Raw genomic sequence first — 16,963 nt, 5'->3', positions numbered from 1 at the left:
CCAAAAAAATCAAGACCACACAACTTACCATCCGCTGACTGGGTAAACAATGCATAATCAGGATTGACTATCTCATTAGACAGAATATCAAACCACTCTCGCACAACGCCTTGACCCTAAGGTTCAAGAAAATGAAATTTAGCATCAACAGAAATATATTATGCTGGAAACTTTTTTTCTGAATGAGAACAAAATTAAAACATTAAATTTCTTTGTTTATCAATTAAATATTAAGCTTCATTCAAATGTGTTTCTTTTATATACAGTGATTTCCAAATAACTTATTTTTATACCCACCATGCCTTCTTCTCCATGGAATCGTACAGCAATCCCTTGTTTTAGCTTTGCACAATTTGCTTTTGATACAACTTCACAGCTACTCCTAAAAATAGAATCTAAATATGTAGCATTAGTTAATTTTACATATTAAAATTTATAATAACAAGTACTTTGTGCCTCACACATATATCATTTTCTTTTTTAAACATACCTCTGTGAACCAGCAGAATGTCATTTTCATTTACTGGCCTGTGCACCATGTCTGAATCTGGTTGTCCTGAATGCAAATGTTCATAGAACCATTCACAGCGATCTTTAAATGGCTACCCAAAAAAATGACAGGAAAATATATTAATAATATTTCAGTCACCTAATTACCAGATTTATTAGCATACTAAATGCTAGTAAATTTCTACAAATAATCATTCTTAGACCTCTAATTCGCAATAAGTATTTATTAGATAATGTTCAAACATTTCAGTAACTATTCACAAAAAGGCAGATGTTAGCTGAAATACTTTGACAACCTAGACAATGTATTTTTTAACATCCTTATATTTTCATTGCTTCTTGGCCATATGGCTAGGATCAAACATAAAATTCCCACATTTTCAATAGGAAATACTGATAAGTTATATCTAAGAACTTAATGTTGGATATATAATTGAACATATTTATTCTCAATTTATTTTAAACCCAACAAAGCTTATAAGAATGAATTTTCACACCCAGAAAAAGTTACAGTGAATGTTCCACTTCAGTTTTTATGAAAATAATCTTTTATACCTATATTCATTCTTATTTCTCTTTTGAAATACAGACAGCAACTAGAAAGTTATTTGTTATCCTTCTGTCTTTCTTTCCTCCACCCTAAACATTGAAGAATAAGATCTCTTAAATGGTAAAGAAAATTTCTGCCTTTTATTCATCTAACAGGTAAAGCAAACTGCAAGTGATCTATAATTTTTATGATTAATCTGAAAGTATTATTGAGTACCTAGTATGTGCCAATACTAAAACATAAAAGCTGTATAAGTGTCACTCTCCATGTTAATACTTAGTAAAGTTGAAGAGATGAGAATAGCAGAGAACAGTACAATAGTGTATATCAAATTCTAAAAAGTGAAGTACAAACTACTGATGCAACTAAGAATTTAGAAACTTGAAGATGAATGGAGTACAAAGGTTTCACAAGTCATTTTCTGAACTAGAATTTAAAGCTCAGTAGGACATGCTCAAGCAAGGAGAAAAAGGGGCACAAAGAGAGACAAAGAGAAAGGTACAGAAGGAGAAATCATGTCCCTCTGGAAGATGTAGTGAAGGCACTGGTATAAACAGAATTCTACTTCTATACATGTTGAAAGAAAAATGTTTGTATAAGTAAACTGAGCACATAATAAAGGATCCTGAGAATTCAGTAAAACATACAGGAGCCACTATGTATATTGGTTAGAAGAATATAATACAGTAATTAAAGTGAGTGTGGCACCAATTTAAAGGGAGATTATCCAAGTACAAGTTATAAAAACAGCTACTAAATAATGAGGTCCACATAGTGGTAGGAAAGAGGAACTATGAAGTAAATCTAAGAGCCATTACTCCTCTAAATAAAAATGAAAAGTAAAAGAAGATCGCTAGAGATAGAACTTACTAACAGATATAACTTGGAGAGAAAGAAACTTTCTCCCACAACTTATTGCCACACTCCTAGAAGGCACTGATGGGAAAACAATAAACAAGGTTTTATGTATCCTGAATTTAATTTTATTGTAGGATATAACTATTAGGGGTTTGGAAATAAATACTTGACTCTGCTACACTTGAAACACTGAAAACAGAGTCCAGCTGAAGTTGGAAACAAGCTAAGGTACCTTGTTCAAGAGAACAGAATATAACCACCAAGAAGAAAGAAATTTACAATCCGAGGTCAGGATTGAGAATTTGCTCAGCAAATAACACACACCACTAACAAAGTTAAAGGATAAACAAGGTGGCACAATACCGCAGAAGCTACAGGTTTCAAAAGGTAAGGATGAGCAATACTACCCCCCAATACCACAAAGAAGTTACCTTTCAGGAAGTTTCTAGGTTATCAGTCAACTTCTTTAGTTGAGCTAAACTAAATATTAGTTTTGCTTTAAAAGACTTAACGCTTTTTATTAGTTCTTAATAAAATATTATTAGTTTAGATAACCAATATTATTAGTTTAGATAACTGGTGAGAGATTAACTTCTATCTCTTAATATTTGCTCTTTCACATATAGTATGCATCTAAGTACTTAATTTTTAGTAAACAGACTGGAATATAACGTACTTGAAGTTTCAATGCTAATTATTTCTAAAATTTTGGTAAAAGAGGAGAAAACAAAACTTTACACTGAAGCAACATATTTAAGTATGAGCTTTAAAGTCACATAAGCATGGTTTAAAATGCTGGCTCAGTCACTTACTGAATTTGTGATCCTAAGGAAATTACTAATTCCCTCACAACTTGTTTTCTTACTCATAAAATAGATAAAATAATACCTACTTCAAGGATTTATTGTGAGGATTTAAAAAATAATGCAACAGAACATAATAATCATAATTATAATCACAAATTAGCTAATGCTTTTTAAGCACCAATAAGCCAGGTATTGTTTCAAGACCTTAAGGTGCATTAATCACATGCAACCCTCGTAACACTGAAAAAAAGGTACGCTTAGCCCCATCTACAGAAGCAAAAGATATGTAGCACTAAGAAGCTAAGTAATTTGTGGAAATACTCAACATCCACAACAATAAATAGATGATGGTCTATTACCACTCCCATAAATGTTAAAATTGTCAATAATTATGACAATACATGACAGTAAGCTTACTTGCCATTTTAAGATATTAAACTGTCTTGGATCTATAAAATGTGAACCAAGAAATAAAAACAAATGCAATTTTTTAAGTAATTCATATAGAACATTAAAAGGTACCAATTGCTACCTTCAAAATCTAATAAAGATATCTATAAGACCAATATACACATGTGCACGCATGCGTGCACACACAGTCACACATATACATACACAGCTCTACAAAGCTGAAAGGCACATTTTTGTATGTAAACTTTCTGAGTACCTGCATTTCCATATATAATTCACAAAACAGGACTGATTACAGAGGCTCCTCTTAATAGCATTTGTACAGCAACACAAAATGTGTCTCCCTTTAACTACTGGCCACCTGAAAACCACCAACAGAAGAAGAAGTCAATCCTTCAGAAATAGCTGGTCTTCAACTTGTTTGGAAGAAACAGTCTCCAAGTTACAAAAAATTTCTGAGTACAGAACACTTTTTTTTTGATGTGAGAGTAAGTTGCCAACATGCTGCCCAGTACACCCATAAATACTTTCTATATATATTTCCTACAGAGAAATTATCCTACATAACCAGTTAACAACTATTAAAAATCAGGAACACTGGGGTACACTACTGTATCCAATTCCCAGACCCCATTTCAGGTTTTGACAATTTCCCAAAGATATCCTTTATGAGCATAATGATTCATGAACTACATTTAATTATCTTGTTTCTCTATCTCCTTCACTCTGGTTACAGTTATTCAATGTTTTCTTAATTTTCATAACCTTGACACTTTTAAAGATTGCAGTTCACTTAATTTTGTAGCACATCCCTGTTATCAGAGTTAGCTTAATGCTTCCTCATACTTAGATTTAGGGTATGCATCTTTAGCAAAAACATCACAGAAGTGAGGCCATGTTCTTCTTAGTGTATCCTATTAGCTGGCACACTTCTATGTCTGCTCTGATTACTGCAAAGCTTCTCCACTGTAAAGCGCCCATTTTCTCTTTGTAATAAGTACTCTGTGAGGAGATATTTTGAGACTATAAATACCCACCCCTTATAGAACTTTCCAAATTCATTCATTAATTTTTCCAGTATAGATACATGAATTCCTATCTTATTTATAATATGCTATTATCATTACTTATTTTGATATTCCAATTGTTTCAAATTTGGCCAATAGGAATCCATTTCAAACTGGATTCTGAGTCATTTTGACATAATTCCATGATTCTTTGAACACATCTTTACTTTCCTGCACAAGAAAATGTTACAGTTTCATCTTGTACTTTTCCATAACCTGACCTTGGAATTCACCATTTCTCCAATGGGCCCTGCTTCATTTAGAACGTTATTTAAAGACCAAGAGCTATATGCCAAGTTTGCTATATCTTAAAGAATGAAAACTCTGTTCACACTGATATCTGTTAATTCAAATTTAATAACACAGAATTTGTTCTAGTTTCCTCCATTTTGTAACTCCTTTCTCCAACATTAGGCTCCCATACTTATCTGATCAACACTCACCTCCTCTCCACCTCCCATATATAACCAACTTCCTATTGTTGACATGACCCCTTCACTGTAGAATGTTCACCACCCCACTGAGGCTCTGTCAAGTAACTATGAGAAGCTGCCACCATCTTCCACATGGATCTCCTCCTTACGCCACTCCAATTCATCTATCTCATCATGAGCCCTCTTCTAAACAGATACCTCTTTACTACACCCAAACTCCAAAGCCCCACATTAGGCCAGCAGGATGCATGTGAATATTCTTCATCCTGGTAAGTTAACAAAACTCTCTCACTTGGTTAAAAGGACAGATATCTAATGCAGATGCTTTTCGACTAAACTGTTTGGGAAAGGGGAAAAATGAAAAACAGAAATAGTATTAAAAATAGCAAATTATATCTTTTTCAACAACTAAAAGCTTCTTTTACCTAGTATCTCATTTGCCCTAGTAGATAGCCATATAGTACAGGTCAACAAAATGAACTTGAGGGGCCAGTGATATAGCTCAGTGGTAGTGTACTTGCCTAGCATGCACAAGGCCCTGGGTTCAATCCCTAGAAACAAACACATATGCACAGAAACACACACAAAGAAAGAAAAAGAGAGAGAGAGAGAGAGAGAGAGAGAAAATATGGATTTAAGACACTGGTGATGCAGCTCAGTGTTAGAGTTTACCTTGCAAGTGAGAGGCCCTGGCTTTAAAACCCAGCATCACTGCCACCACCACAACAAAAATAAACATAAGAACCAGATAGACTTTTAAATCCTATTTCTTACACTTAATAGCTGAATGGCTTAAACATGTCATTTAACCCCTTCAATTCAGTAAAAGCAGCTGATTGTTCGGAGAATTAAATAATTAATGTAAAGCAAATACATGGTACTAAACCTATAATTAGCATTCAATAAGCATAAGTTATTACCATTGCCTTCTTTTACATAATCATTATTAAACAGGAATCAAAAGATCCCTATGTACATCTGTATAATTTTACAAAAATGAATTCTTAGCTCTTTTAACTTCTGAAAGGGTTCGTGTTCCTAAAGACATTAAAAACCTTATGGTATTTATTATCTCATGACTACTAATGAAATCACAGCCTCCATTCTATCCTTTACATCTGATAAATTATTTTCTAAAATGATTTTCTAAAATGTTGCCAAGATCTGTTATTCTCCTGAAGCTTCCAAACAGTCTAGCAAACAAAGAAGATTCTGCAATCTGGCAATCAAGGCTCAATACAATATTCCAATATGAACCTATTCTACCTTTCCAGGTACTTCCACCTAACTGAAATTTCCACCTGCATGTGCCAGCCCATATTTTGGCTACAATATTTGTCCTCCTCTTTACTCCCATCAAAATACTGCACGTTTCTCAAGCTTTTCAAAGTCATTTAAAATCTACCTCCTTTTTGAAATTTCCTTTCACTAGAGCAACCAAAAGCAAGTTCTTCCTTCCTTAAACTCCTGAAAAACCAGGTGATACATAACTACTGACTTATAGGTATATATATTACCTTCCCTGCTAGATTGAATTCGGATCCTCTTGGAGAAATGTGATTTCTATCTCCAAATCAACTACCATTTATTAAGCATATATACCAAGCACTCTTCACAAGTTACTCTTCACAACAGTCCTACAAAGTTGGTTCATTATCTTTTATAGATGAAGAAATCAAGGGTCAAAGATGTTAAGAAATGTGCCCAAAGTCATATAACTGGTTAGAAGCAAAACAAGTTTTTCCCTAGCATTTTTTCACAAAACATGAGATATATGGAATAAATAGGTACAATCTTCATAAGGGGAAAGATTGTCAGGTCAAGTAAGTTTAGAAAGATTAGCAATGTTAAATCACTATTTTTATCCAAAGATTTTCTCAAAGCCTTTTAACATGCTACTCATGTACTTTACATATTTCCACAGGACATAAGTCTATTTCCCAAATGTATTTGGGGATAAAATCCTTTTCTCAAAGACCATCCACGACACAGGACTATTGATTCATGAAACTCACTTCAGGAAATGTAGTAATGTATTCTGTAGTCTTTGCACGGGCATTTGCACATAGTAGGCACTCAATACACATTTCTTCAAGAAGAAAATTTATTCCTCATATTAAAGCAACATGTAATTCCATCCCTCTTACTTACAGGAGGTTTTAAGTATAATGCTGACCACACTCAATAATATTTGAATTTTAAAAATTTATTTCATTACTAAGACTAAAAACAAGATGAAGAAAATTTCTACCTGTGCTTTTATGATATGCATGAATCTTGACATCAACTCAGGACATTCAAGGAGAAAGTGAAAGTGGTCAAAAATAATTTTAGGATTTCTAAAAGAAAAATATATTTTGTTAAATGGACAAGAAATACAAATACCATTAAATGAAATGCAAATTCAGATATATAGATAACTGAAATAAAAGAAAAATATATTAATCCTCTCCTACTGCATTTTGAATTGTTATTGAACACATTTTGAATGGAAACAGAAATAGCATTTTTTTCTATTTGGAAGAAACCAAACTTAAAGAGAAGAAAGAGTGCCAAGACAATCCATGAAATCTCAGAAACCCTTACCTGTTAACAAAACATTTTAAAACTTCATCATGTTTGCAGACAAATTCAATAAAACGGGGTGAAGTCATTCTGTGGGGATTAGGCAAAAATCAGAATACATAGACAAACATTGGTGATAAGATACAGAAAATCTGATAAATATGTATTGAACTGGACAGGCTTGTAGACCATAAGAAAGAACTTGGGTTTGGATCTTCTTTATAAATTCAGAAAATTAAGGCATGCCTAGTCAATACGTAGAATGAAATAGTATATATGTATGTATAGATATACACACACACACACACATATGTGTGTGCATATATATATATATATATATATATATAATATATATAAAACTTCTCAATAACAGATGACATAAACAAGTAACTTTTTAAAAAATCTTGAAAGTATGAGCATCTCTGCTCTATGAATTTCAAACATATAATTAAGATATCCTATATAAAATGACATTCTCCATTCTACAAAGAAATTTTGTACTAGAAGCAGATTAGTACAATGAGTACTCTAAAACAAGATTAGAATAGGATCTTTAAACATCAATAATTACTTCTTGTTATTGAAATTACAAAAACATCATATCTCTTCTTCACTTATGAGAGCAAAAAATAATAAGCTGAAACCTTCTTACCCTGGAGGCATCTGACAAGAACAGCACATGTAAAAAGCTTGAATGACAGCACTTAGCCGGTTGGCTGTCATAGAAATAACATCCTGACAATCTGCATTGGCTTCCTGTTTCCCTGCAAGAGCATCTGGTTTAGATTCCCCTGTGCCAGTGGATAGATTTTCATAGCTCCCAGGTTCAAATGGTGGAATGGAAGTGGCATCTTGATCTTGGCCTTTTTGTTTCAGTAAAATAGAAGTGATATCTGTTGAGTCCTTTTTGTTTTTCATCAATTCTGTAGCTATTAAAACTAGCCATTCATCTAATGAGTGCCAAAGCAATTCCAGAGGCTATGAAGAAAAGAAAAGTTTTTTAGACATCATTCTTAAACTGCATAATTAAAAAAAAAAAAAACCCACACAGCCAGAAATATAGTGTAAAAGAGAAAATTTACTCTAGATACTTCAGTTTTCCCATATTAAAATGACAATAATGCTTCAAGGTAAGTAACAAAAATATATGTTTCATATAAATTATAATTTCTTCATTTATAGCAAAATTTAATTATTTGTGTATGTATTCCTGGTAATAAAAAGATAAAACTAAAATCTAACAATAAATTATAAGCAATTGTTCTTCTTTCAATTTCAAAAATTTAGTTTTAAGACTATACATTACTTTCATAACACCCCTAACATTTACTGTCAATAATTATCAATAATTTTCAATAAAACAAAAATAAGCCATTTCCAACTTAAAATAAAATTAGAATTCCCAAAGAACCTAATAAACAGTTTAAAATTCTCCTTTCTTACATGAATTCCTAGAATTTTGATAATTTATCATAAGAAATGATTAAAATATGACATTTCTATGAATAAGTATATAATCATACAATATATCTTGTTTATACATACATTCCATCTCAAATAATTAATAAAGAAGCACAATTACCAAACTTCTATCAAAATACTAATTAGCAAATTCTTTTTTTTGTGGTTTGGGGAACCAAATGCAAGACTTCACACACATTAAGCATAAACTCTACCACTCAGCTATGCCTTCACAGCTCCTTGCAAACTCTTAATTCCAAGATTAATGGGGCTGGGGCTGGGGCTCAGCAGTAGAGCACTCGCCTAGCATGTGCGAGGTACTGGGTTCGATCCTCAGCACCACATAAAAATAAATAAATAAAATAAAGATTGTGTCCAACTACAACTTTTATATATATATATATATATTTAAAAAGATTAACATTTAAAAATAATAAGGGGGAAGAGGGGAATCAAACTGCTTTTTTACTCCTACAATATTTCAAATATTTCTGAGAATAGTGAAATGTCTTCTGTGAATTAAGAGTAAATAACATTTTATATTTAAATCATTTTATAAAAAATGCTGCAATAGGACCAAATACTAAAAAAAATGAAATACAAACATGATCTATAATAATTAGTAGTTTTAAAACAAATATAAATGTCCAACTACTTTTTATTAAAAGAGCTGCTAGAATATTTTTAATCCCAAATAAGGATTAACAGTTAAAGAGAGAGTAGAGGGGTTATCATTCATCTTACACAGTATTTTAAATATTTTAAAATATTTTAACTAAACAAATAATCTTACTTTTAGAAAATACTATGAAAAAAGATCACGCAAGCATATTTGTTTCTGAAATCTTAGAGAATGTTTTAATAACCTGTTATGCCAGAAAATTCTTCTCAATTATTATCTAACAATACCTTTACAATATTTTCATTGTTTATTCAATAATCCAGAACTTTATGAAGTAACCAGAATATTGTACTTATTATTTGCAAATAATTAAATCATCCCTAGTTCTTCATTCATACGGTGAACCAAAAAGCAAAAACAAAACAAATAAACTGAACTACCACTACTACAATCAACAAAACTTAGTACACTAACTAATTAAGCAGGAAAGCAGTTTCCTTTTTAAAGAGAAATTAATATTACCCTGGATGAGACTGAAATAAGGACCCCACTCATCCACAAACAGGGCTTTTCTAAATTTAGGCCACAGCTGAAAGATTTGAGGCCTCTGCTGTTTAAGGAAGGGCAGTTGCTATAAACAGTGACATGACACTTTTACTGAAAATGGCTTAGAATTATAATCACCATCCAAGTTTGAGCCTACAGTTACTCCTCATGAGCAAAACAGTAAACCTGCTATAGAAGCTGAATAAGAACTTTTTATGTCACAAACTATTTAGCTTTACATTAGAAAAAGAACTCCAAAATAGAAAGAACAGGTGGTCACGTAAATTACTTCAAACCAAAGAAAAAAGAAAAGTGATAAAACCTTGGAAACGGACACAGTGGATAGAGATGAGGCCTAAGGCAAGAATGATACAGGCTGATCATATAGATGAACACTGGGCCTAAACTCTCACAATCCTATTTTCAAATACTGGCAATGTGCAAAAAAATTTAAAGGCAAACTTTGAATAATCCAAAATAATAACAATACAATGGATCTGTATGAAAAGATAGATACAAAAATCCTAAAAGTTAAGAGTTTTCAATAAGGAATAGAAAGAAAAAGAATATAAGCCACTAGGGGTCTTTCTTTACTTTTCTTTTTCCTACCACCTTTCCTTTTTTCACAACACATACACTAAACCTAAATTCAAACCATGAGGTAACTTTACATAAGAAATTGTCTCTTTGAAGATCTATTTAAAAAATCACTCCTGAATCACAAACAAGAATACCATAAAAAATAACTTTAATTTATAATTGTGGCAGCAGCCACAGACAAAAAAGATTAAAATAAAGTTTAAATTTTAAAATAAAATATTGCAGTCTGGTTTTCTAGCTAATTGGTACAGAGTGGTTGGCTAACATCCATCTCCAGCATTGCAAAAATATAAATAAAAATAAACTATTGCATACCATATCTGTGATGCTTTCAATATTCATAAATAATAAATATATTAGATAGGATACAAAACACCATACATATAAATTGTTACTGAAAAATAAGTGAATTACTAAAGAAAATAGTAGCAGGTTCCTCGGCACTTTGAAAATAATGCTTCATTTCATGTTATTGAATGACTGCCACATTTACCTCTATAGTAACAATAAGACAATCATAGATGAGTTACAAACATTTAAAATTATATTTCTACACTATAATACAGAATTCCAAATTTATTGAACAAATTTTTTAAATTTTAAGATGTACTGAAGTAAAGTAGAAATGTGACAGGAAATTGATACTAACAGTTCATTAATAAGGGGTACTGCCTTGAAATTCTTTGTTAGTCTATTTCAATTCAATAATGTTAAATGTCACAACCCAAAAGATATTGAAGTTTAATTTTTCAATCTTTCTTGGCTTCCAAATTTTCCAAATACAATTCTATGAAACCATTAACAGTTACAGCTTACTATTTCACACTCAAAAAAGGGCACATCAGATTCAAAATAACCTAAACTGTCTTCCTCATGCTTGCTTACTCACTATAATAATAAAAACAACTTTCTCCTTCAAATACTCCAAAGTTCCAAAGGCTCTAGATGAAAATCTCTGAAAACACTGAAAGAATGGTTAGTATTGAGATTAACTTAAAGGACTTCTAATATAAATCAGAAAACTAATAACAGGATGTTAAACAATTTCACCTACTAAAAACACATGGCCTATAAACCCACTCATTCTTAATGGAAAACCCATTAGTTAATCCTAACAATAAAGTGACATGTTAGAGTACCTAGTTACTGAAATGGAAAGTAGAGATCAATTGCTACCTTACACAAAATGTGGTAAAGTTAAAATAGTATTCCCAGTCTAATGTTGTGCAACTCAACAGCAATAAAGATTTTTAATCTGTATTACCCCACAAAGCAGGAGACCTTATAGGCATGATGGCAATGTACAATGTCTACTTTCAGCCAGACTGGTGGAAAGGCAGATCATTTTGCTATCTCCCCAAAATGCCATGTTTTATTCATAAAATTGGATAGAAAGAGACTAATAAATTTCTTAAAAGTCAACACTTGTTAATTGTTTTTTAATTACCTGAGTTTTGGAATAAAAACATTTTACCAAAATGCAAATTAAAAATTTAAAGAGAAAATAAGCGGTCAAAGAGGCAAAAGCACTTATTCATGATGCAGAAAACACCTTTAAAAATAAAATGAAGGGCTGGGGATATAGCTCAGTTGGTAGAGTGCTTGCCTCACATGCACAAAGCCCTGGGTTCAATCCCCAGCACCACAAAAAAAAATAAAAAAAAAAATGAAGATACTAAAAAAATAAACTGGAAGAAAACAACTTTATAGACAGATATCGAGATAGCTGGAGATATATATATATATATATATATCAATCACAGATACATGACAAACACAAAGTTTGAATTCCATAAAAAGGAAAAAGAATGACATCTTCTTTTACCCTAAGTGTACTGACTGCCTAAATAGAAAATTGACATTTAAATCGAGCATGAAATACCTGTAGAGAGACTACTTAACATACACTTAAAAAAATTAAAAAAAAAAAAAACATACACTTGATTTCTGATATCAATTAGCAAGTAAGTGACAGATTTAAATTTTAAAAACAATGAAAATCAGACAATACTGAATATAATCTATACCGAATTTAGATAACAGTGACCATATCTATAACTGATTTGATTTTCTACTTATCATTTTAGATGAACAGAAAGGATGAGCTGAAAGTAAAATCAAGGGTAGAATCAGTCCTAACAGTGAGCTATGCCAGAATGCATGAAGAACAATTAAATATGATATGAATGAGAATCAAAACTCACTTTAAACAGCACTAAAAGAATAAATCAATAATTTAGACTGAGATTTAAAATGACAGCAAGTTGTCAATCCTAACTAGTGTTAGAGGAGGTGATATACGAAAAGTCAGTTTGAATTAAAAGATGATGCATAATTTTCTTCATCCAAAAGGTAGCACGATGGAGGAAGGCCTATAAATGTACATACATGTATACAACTGAAAACTTTATTTCCAACACTGATTTTCTCTTATACCTATTCTAATACTTAAAAATACACAAGTGTCAAAATGTTTGCAAAACATTTATTTTTAAGTATCTGCCAGTTTTTCCATGTTACAAAAAAAAGAATCATTTAACAGAGACTACCAATTTAGCTTCAAATTTTATAGATAGCAGAGTTATTAATTTAGTTTTCAAGGAAGTAGCACATAAAAACATTGCTTTTTGGATGTAATGGCGCTCAATGGCAGAGCACTTGCCTAGTACTGTGTGACACTCGGTTCGATGTCTAGCAACACATAAAAATAAACAAATAAAATAAAGACGTGCTATCCATCTACAACTATAAAAATAAAAATAAATATAAGTTCATGAATGCCAAAAGAAAACTTTATACCATGAAAATCTCTGAAGAAAAATTACCTTTTGAAAAACAACATTAGTGGGCAGGGGGTGTGACTCAGAAGCAGAGTACTTGCCCAGCATGCACAGGGCCCTGGGTTTAATAAACAACACCACAAAAAATATATGTAATAATAATAATAACCATTAAAATATATTAACTTAAATGCAATCCCACAATGCTGAGTGCAGTGGTACATGCCTGCAATTCCAATTACCTGGGAGGCTGTGGCAGAAGGATCACAAGTTCAAGGCTTGCCTGGGGAACTTAGCAAGAACCTGTCTCAAAATAAAAAATAAAAAAGGCTGGGGATATAGCTAAGTGGTAGAGCACCCCTCCAGTATCACCAAAAAATAAAATATATACAGTACTACAAACAAGCATTAATAGCAATAAAGTAATATCTATCTACCTGTGTGTGTGTGTGTATTATTTTTTATTTTTTTTTTTACTTCAAAAAATTACAATTTAACATGGGTAACAATGCTGCCTTTGGTTTTATATGGAATCATTCTTCCAAGGATCAATCTTCCACTCATTTGTACCTGTATTAAAAAACGTTGCAGAAGCAATACAAAATATTTTAAGAAAATTTCTCAATGATTCTTTCCTGAGGTAATCCCTGGAATTAACTGTTAGTACACCTAGTAAATAAAAGCAACCTTACTTCTTTTTTCTAAGGGGGGTACAACAGATTGAACCTAGATGCACTTTACCACTAAGCTATATCCCTAGTCCATTTTTTTTTACTTTTTGAGACAGGGTCTCACTAAGTTGTTTAGGGCCTCACTAAGTTGCTGAGGTTGGTCTCAAACTTGATATTCTCCTTCCTCAGCCTCCCGAGTTGCTAGGATTATAGGTGTGCACCACCACACCCAGCAAGTAACTTTACTTCTAAAAGCACATACAGAGACACACACACAACATACATACACACAATAATAAAATTTAATAAAACTAGATATTTTCTTTCTAATAAGAATTTTTTAAATGGTAGTTGCCTATTACATTAAAAACATCCAATAAAATTAAATTTAAACATTAACTATCTCTATGCTTACAATAAAACACTAATTAAATAAAAATTTTATATGTAAGAAAATATAGAAAGCTCACCAGTTAAACTTTATGTTGATTAGAGAGAACTGAAAGAAAAAAGGTGTGCCTAATTTAAAAAATGGTAGAGGTGGGCTGGGGATGTGGCTTAGTAGAGAACTTGCTTAGCAGGTGCAAGGCCCAAGACCACAAATAAAAACAAAAAACAAGTGGTACAGATATGAACCAAAATTACACCCTGTTTGTGAGGTGTCTGATTAATGAAGGCATGCTTTGTCAAATTCATCTTTTACATATGTCTGCCTAACAACAACATATTCTTGTCTGACCTTGAACACCTGGCTTCTTGGAGTTTTGTTCCCATTGTAACCCATATCGATTCCATTACTGGGGGAGGAAGGGCCAATTCGAAAGACATGACAAAATATCCTCACAATCCTTAAAAGGCTCTTCATTTGAGCATCATAATTGCTAGATAGGCTGAAAAAATTAAAACATGAACAGATTAGATGGAGCAAACAAACTATATCTTCAACAGTTTCATTTCACTGACCTTTAGCTTCATAATAGAACTGGGGTAAAATTCTCTTTTTATCATGATAGGAAACAAAATGGTTTAACAGCAAAGTATCGAATATACATTATTTGAATAGCTTATTAATAGAATGGTAATTTTAAAGTACCCAGAATATAACCAAGATCAAGGTGTAAATGTGGGAGGGGGGGGAATACTCCTCTAGAACAATTGGTATCTTGATACACCAACTTCAAGGTAATCTTCAATTCTCCCTTCCAAAAGTACATTTTTAAGTTGAACTATTTAGAACTCTGAAAACATTTCACAAAGAACCAACTCTATAAATATTATGTTGTAAAAGTATACAGCTGCACAAAAGCAGACCAACCCATTGCTCAAATGTTTAAACTAAGACGCTGAAACTCTATCTAGTCTATCCATAACTTCATAGCCCTCCCTGTCCAACAAGAGTAACCAATTATTGGCATACAGAATATTCACAAATTGAATAATCTTAAAGTTACCAACTAATTGCATTAGGGTTGTTCTCTATGTAATGGGTTGTACTATGACTCCACATAAACATAAGAAATAAACCCCAATGTGGAAAAGAAAAAAAATTCAACTAACATTAAATCATACAAAATATAAACTTTCTTAAACACATCGAAAAGCCCTTCAGAACCCCAAAGTACCTTGGGATTAGTCATAATCACAAATACCAATCATTCCTCTTCCACAGAGAAGCTGAAGAACTTCAGTTAAATTCATACTTAATTTAATAATATATCTATAAATAATTCTGGGGGTCTAGGGAATATTTTATTTTGAAATCTCTAATATCAATTATTTTGTATTATAACTGTTGCACAAACAGAGTAAGGAGTTTCATGAATTTTCAGGCAGAATGGCATAATTGTGTTTGTAATGAATCTAATTATCAAAAGTCCTCTGCATATTTTACCCAATTCATGGTAACATTTCTAGTATACCTTTAACATTAAAAAAAATAATAATAAGGATTAATAATTTGGGAATTGAAAATGTGTATTCATTAAAGTATTTACTACCACTTTCTAATAAAATGGAACAAAATCCAAACTAAACGGCAAATTGAATATAAGGAGACATCTTGTCTGTTTTATTCACAACCACCTAATAGAATGTCTGGTGTCTGGCAGCAGGCATTCAAAAATACACATTAGATGCATGGATGAACAATAAAGGAAACTCCAAAAGGTTAGTTGCTAAGGCCACACAGTTAGTAAATGGTGTGTCTTTAGTTAGTTAGTTGCTAAGGCCACACTGTTAGTAATGGTGTGGATTTAAACTTGAGTCTGGCAGGCTCCAAGGACCATGCTTTTAATTAGCATATCTGAATCTTAGAAAGGCTTCATCAACAACGTGTAATACTGGGAATGACTAAAATAAGAGAGGCACATTATGGGAACCTGGAATTCAATAATTCTTATAGATAGGATTCTAAAAGTAGTTGCAAATAGAATAATTTTTTAAACTAGCAAATTGTATATTGAGTAGAACTGCTGAAGAAACTTTGAACAGTTTAAAGAATGCAAGAAAGTGATCTTGGCACCAAGAAAAAATAAAGGGTCTTAGAGTAAAGAAAATGACTCTCATCTGAAGTATATGAAAAGTTGAGGGGAAAATGAAACAAAGGACTAAAATCATGAATTTGACAATGTAGATGAATTATAGAACCTGCATGTTGTTGGGAGGAAAAAAGTTCAGTAGCAACTAAAAAGGTAGGAGACAATCATGACCTATCAATATAGAGATGATTAGTGAAAAAATAATAATAATAATACAAAGGGAAAAGCATCTAAATTAAAAGAGGGTCAAATTTATAAATTAATATGTAATAACAGAGAATTATATAGCTCAAGGGCATTTCTTAATAACTACTTACTCCTAATTAGGGTTTCTAACCACAAAAGAATGTAGCTGTGGGAAAATGCCATATATATAAAATGAAGTAATATAAAAGCATTAACTCCATGGACTTAGTGATGAGCCACTAAAATCACAAAAACTTCTGGAAAGAATAAAGAAACGAGGGGGAGAAATGAATTACAGTAGATGGGGTAGAGAGAGAAGATGGGAGGAGAGGGGAGGGGAGGGGGGATAGTAGAGGATA

General features: G+C 32.0%; 1 protein-coding gene across 6 annotated transcripts in view; it reads right to left on the bottom strand.

Annotated features, from left to right (window-relative positions):
* The window catches only part of Hace1 (HECT domain and ankyrin repeat containing E3 ubiquitin protein ligase 1), an 88,052-nt gene that overhangs the window by 32,010 nt on the left and 39,079 nt on the right, over window positions 1-16,963 (bottom strand). For all 6 annotated transcript variants that reach the window (XM_058575380.1, XM_058575374.1, XM_046430697.2 and 3 more), the window contains 7 exons: window positions 14,621-14,771; window positions 7,854-8,179; window positions 7,223-7,291; window positions 6,888-6,975; window positions 491-602; window positions 298-395; window positions 29-116 (listed from right to left, as the gene is read on the bottom strand). In XM_058575380.1, coding sequence (XP_058431363.1) covers window positions 29-116; window positions 298-395; window positions 491-602; window positions 6,888-6,975; window positions 7,223-7,291; window positions 7,854-8,179; window positions 14,621-14,771 — 932 coding nt within the window. The remainder of the gene's footprint in view (window positions 1-28; window positions 117-297; window positions 396-490; window positions 603-6,887; window positions 6,976-7,222; window positions 7,292-7,853; window positions 8,180-14,620; window positions 14,772-16,963) is intronic.

Source organism: Marmota monax, unplaced genomic scaffold (genome assembly GCF_021218885.2).
Source record: "Marmota monax isolate L192 unplaced genomic scaffold, Marmota_monax_Labrador192_F-V1.1 WCK01_AAM20220418_F8-fsc00013, whole genome shotgun sequence".
Lineage (NCBI taxonomy): Eukaryota > Metazoa > Chordata > Mammalia > Rodentia > Sciuridae > Marmota > Marmota monax.
The sequence above is the reverse complement of the archived record's forward strand: the minus strand, read 5'-3'. Positions and strand labels throughout refer to the sequence as shown.